At 37.5% G+C, this 5,000-nt stretch overlaps 1 protein-coding gene across 1 annotated transcript in view; it reads right to left on the reverse strand.

Moving 5' to 3' along the window:
- Positions 1 to 5,000, reverse strand: part of LOC138000414 (solute carrier family 22 member 15-like) — a 24,582-nt gene that overhangs the window by 8,781 nt on the left and 10,801 nt on the right. The window contains exon 4 of the mRNA XM_068846818.1: positions 4,852 to 5,000. This exon is cut by the window's right edge and continues 50 nt beyond it. Within this exon, the coding sequence (XP_068702919.1) occupies positions 4,852 to 5,000 (149 nt within the window). The remainder of the gene's footprint in view (positions 1 to 4,851) is intronic.

Raw genomic sequence — 5,000 nt, forward strand, 5'->3', positions numbered from 1 at the left:
TTCGACAACAATCTGTCGCCCGTCGAGCCGAAATCAAAGTGAGCTGCATTTCTAAGATTTTACCACGTGCGCTGTTATGTAGAACTCTGAAACCAAATGGAAAATACTTTGGCAACTTATGGCTTCAACAAAGACAGAGGACGAATCGAACACCTTAAGTGGATCTGTGATCAACTCTGCACAGTCTTCAGGTAAAAAAAAAAAAAATGGAAATCTGACAGCCAAGAATTATTTGAAAGAAAGCTTGTCGTCTATTTTGTGCTTCATTATTCAAGGAAAAGGTTCTTCATGGAAACGGTTTGATCCTGAAATTTTAGTTTGTTGTAATATTGCGCATATTTGACACGATAGAGCTTTTTCTCTTCACGCACGTAATGAAATAGGAAGGGGTTTTTGCCTCTAATAGCAAATATGTTGTTTGTTTCAAAAAATTGTTCGCTGGAAAAGGTGGCCTTTATGAATTCATCATGTTTTATGATATGCGAGCTTAACTGGATAGTTTTTATGGCAATAGCAAAGCATTTTCTTGTTATTCAAGGAAAAGGTTCTTCAGGAAAGGGTTTGAACTGAAGTACATGGTAATTTGACACGTTTGAGTTTCTTGTCTTCACGCACGCAATGAAATAGGAAGAGGTTTTCGCCTCTAAGAGCAGATATGTTGTTTGTTTCAGAAAATTGTTCGCTGGAAAGGTGGCCTTTATGAATTCATCATGTTTTATTAATATGCGAGCTTAACTGGATAGTTTTTATGGCAATAGTAAAGCATTTTCGTGTCAAAATGAGGTTAGCGTTTTTCTGTTGTGCTAACTTAATTAAATATAAATATACATTCTGCCTGGTGAGTTTGTTATTCTCGTTAACCAGCAATGGCGTCGAAAGTCATTGTAACGTCAATGGCGTTTTAGTGCATCTTATGTTGTTTGTTTCAATAAAATGTTTCGCTGGAAAAGGATTCTGTGATATTTTCTGCCATTGTGAATTATAATATCATGTTGTGTATTGAATTTTCGAGCTTAAGGTTGAAACGTGATACGGGAGGATATTTTTAGTATTGCTCTGTAAGCAGGAAAGGTTTCACGAAAATAAAGAGGTCTGTTGGAAGCGTGCTTGAGTTTCAACAAAATAAGCCCCAAAATCAGCAAAAAATTGTGACGCTGATGACTAATAAAGTAGCTGCTATTTCCAAAATGATGGAATTACCTGGTGATAAATAAACTCGTCTTGGAGAGTAAATTTTTGACTTTGCAGGAACAAACCTCACTTAGAGTTTGGGCGATTGTGATCTTTGTTTTGAATTCGCTCATTTATTGTCAAACTTTATAACACTTGACAGAAAAATAAACTTAAGAAAACCCGGTATCTTGCCATCATTTGACACAGATGCTTCATTGTTTGGCGAGTAAACATGCCGCGGTAACTTAATCACGGCGCCCGCTGAATTCCGGCGATGTCACTTTCAATTTTGCGATTTATTTGTGCAACCAAAAGTACAATAATAAAATTGAACGTAAAAAAAATCTTTTTTATATTCTATATTCACGGTTCAAAATTAATGTTGTTTTCATGTCGTATATATGTTATTCTCGAGCGACCGTCCTAGAAACTTCCTTCTGCTCTTTCTAAAAACTGTGTATAAATTTACTTTTGCATCAATATTTGTTTTTGCATAAAGCAAGCTAACAAAATCTGTACCTTGCTGAGTTCGCATTTGTTAGCGTTAATAGTATTTTTGGTCCAATGCTTCTGTTTTACGAAGGGGTATGGTCACACATCCAGATACTAACCCTGCCGGATATGAATAAGCTTAACTTTAGTAAATGTTAGTATTACAAAGCTGCTCAGAGGGCACGCTTCAACTTGTGGTGAAAGAAGTTGTGAAGGAGCTTGAAAATTATCAACATGTTAGCCCAGAAGCCAATGTTTCTCACTTCCCATTTATTTCCTTCAATCTTTCTGGGTTCAGTACTTCGCTAGTAACCACATGTCTGCTCCGGCTATTTACCCAAGACTTCTACCATGGCACTACAATGATAGACACTACCAAAACAATATCGTGCACTGTTAGAACTACATATTACGCAAGGACAACTTGAAACTCCTGGAAGACAACACACAACTCAGTTGACATTTTATATGGAATAAATCGCTTTGTTACGTCACTGCCACACGTAAGCAATGCGTGTTTATTTTTTCTAAAGAGGACAGGAATTTCTTCTTTCTGACAAATGATTAATTAATAGGCCGGTAGGCAGGTTTTTAACCTCAGAAAAGGATCTGTTTTGTCGTACGAACATGTGAGGACCTGTGAGCCAAAGGGCCTCTGCTGGTATGACTTCTGGGTGACCCCTTAAATGGTTTTAATGACCCCCCAACTTGAAAAAAATTGTTTGGAATGCTGCACGCACCACAGGCAACCCAGTGTACCCTCACGGAGGGTCTAGTTTTCGATATAGAAAATAATAAAAAAAGGGAGTTGTGCAGAATGCCACCTTAAGTTGCCGTACAGTTCATTTTCATCATTTAATGAATACATTTAAGGGACATTATATAGAATAGACCTTTTCACGGTTTCTGACGCCATCTTGGTTGACGAGCAAAGGCGGTTTCAATTACAATGAAAGTATGGGGATTTTGGCCGAATCCAAACCTCTATAACTCCGCTGCAAAAAGGCAGATTTCAAAAATTTAAAAATAGTTTTAGTCGTTGTAGTAATATCATTCACTCAACGGAAAATTAGATCAATACCAAAGGTACAAAGTCTGAAAAGTGGATATGAGAAACCTCCTCATGTCACTTCAAATTTCGCGGGAATTTGCATAATTTTGTTTACAAGGGTTTTTACGAAATTGACGTCAAATTTCGTTATGGTCGTTATAGCTTGATTCTGATCGTCATACTTCAGAAAATAATCTCAACAGAAGTGCTTTTTGAGAGGTATTCTCGCTATCCACAATCGTCAGAATAGTCCAAATAATGGTTCAAAGTCGACAAAAATTCCATACGCTGTAATTTAAGGACGTTTGCGCCAATTGTTTCTGCGCATCCTTACTGCGCACGCAAATGCACACGCCACGTCATACACGAGCGCGCGCGCTAAGTAATAAAATGAGAAATGGTAGGGCAAAAGGCCATTGCTATAGCTTTGCCTGGATTTAACGGTCTTGGACTTTCGGTGACCCCAATTTTTCTTTCCAGAAACGGATTTTATTTACAATTATCTCCACGTTGTCCAAAAATGAACAAAAAATCAATGTGGGAAGTTAAAAAAATTTCAAGATTTCTGCTCACGGGACATCAAATCCTGCCATCTTGCGGCGCCAAGGCGCGTGAAACTGTGGTCGCTAAATGCGAACTTGATCTTTAAGGAACCTCACCAGTTCACTAAATTCACTTAATAAGTCCACTTAAACAATATTTGGCAGAGAAGATTTCACTTCAAAGATTTAATTGCAATATGTTTGTCACATTTTGGGTGTTTTTCCGGGCATGTTCTCTCCAAAACGAAGTCGGTGACCCCCCATTTTTTTTACATTTCTGACATAACTAACTCATCGTCTTACAGTGGTAAAAGTTTCAGTAAAAAATCAATGTTAAAAAATTTTCGCGCGAACGTCCTTAAGCCGTGTTTGCCCCCCAATTACCCTGCGAGCAGTTGGTTTCTTCTACACTTCCCGAGAGAGAAACCGTTTGATTTTCCATCGAGCATGAGCGAAATACTTCACACCCCACGTGATGTATTTGGCAATAAAAAAAAACAACAACAACAACAACAACAGGTATTGGAAAGGATAAAGAAAACGATTTTGGTTCATTGGATGGAATTTCAAGCCTTAAAATCGCTGAAAAGGTAAAAATATTTTCGTAGCGTTATATTTGCATAAAATTTGCCTAGTGATCTTGTCATCGCACAGAATTGTGTATTCGTTTTTTTTACTCAAAATCTTACATATTTACTTTGATTACATGTCCAGCGAATCATATTATCCTTTGGGATGAATTTTCCGTCGAAAAATAGGAAATTTGGGGGGTTTTTGGCCGACAGAGGTTAATTATTCGTAATGTCATCGGTCTCTTTGCCGTAGTGAGGGGTCACAAATTTGACTTTTATATCGAATTATCATACTACACATTGATCGCCATTCCGATTACTCAAAAAAATTCGAATATATTCTTGCCTGATAAAATGAGGAATATTTTCATTTTCCATTCAAAACTCCGTAATTAACGTTAAATGACCAAATTTGCGTGGAAAACTAATTTTATTATTTTATTTCATTATTTTCTTTCAACCTTCTTAGTTCTCTGTGAATACGTTATAGGGTTTTGGGCAGCTTATTTTCTTAGCTTTAAAATGGTGTATTGCTTTCCCCCTAACTTTAAATACTTTTTGAGAAAAAAACAACCATTTTTTTTGTAATAGTCATTGTACGTGTGGTGTTGTGTGGAAGGGAAAGCAGGGGAAAAAATTTTAAATTAAAAGTGAAGGCCATAAGTCGATATTTTTTTAGGATAGGCTAGGATCATGGTTGCCATCATCAGCATCTTAATTGTCATTGTCACCCTCGCGCATGCGCAGTGTAAAGAGACGATTCACGTAAAACTTAACCCTTCATTATGTACGGAGGAATAGTTACTCCGTGAGCATAGATGCCACGATCAAGGAGCACAACAAAAGGAGAAACGCACGCCGACTTTCCACCGTAGGAACTTGAACTTATCGAGAACCCAGAGGATCGAAAAAACTAACAGCCAAACAATAATAGCCAATTGCAGCCAATGTAGTCGAAACGCCACGATCTAGGTCACAACTGACTTTTTTGTTTAATTATTATTTTATTATAAATACTCACAACCACGCTGCTACAACCAGGAAGCCCGGAGCTGCAGTTACCATGGTTAATGTTTTCCATTCTCTGATTCCGTATGCAAATGCTGCTAAAAGCAATTTTAATACACCAAATCCGATCCACACTAGTGATCCTGCAGTACTTCTTTGGCG

Source organism: Montipora foliosa, chromosome 1, assembly GCF_036669935.1.
Source record: "Montipora foliosa isolate CH-2021 chromosome 1, ASM3666993v2, whole genome shotgun sequence".
Lineage (NCBI taxonomy): Eukaryota > Metazoa > Cnidaria > Anthozoa > Scleractinia > Acroporidae > Montipora > Montipora foliosa.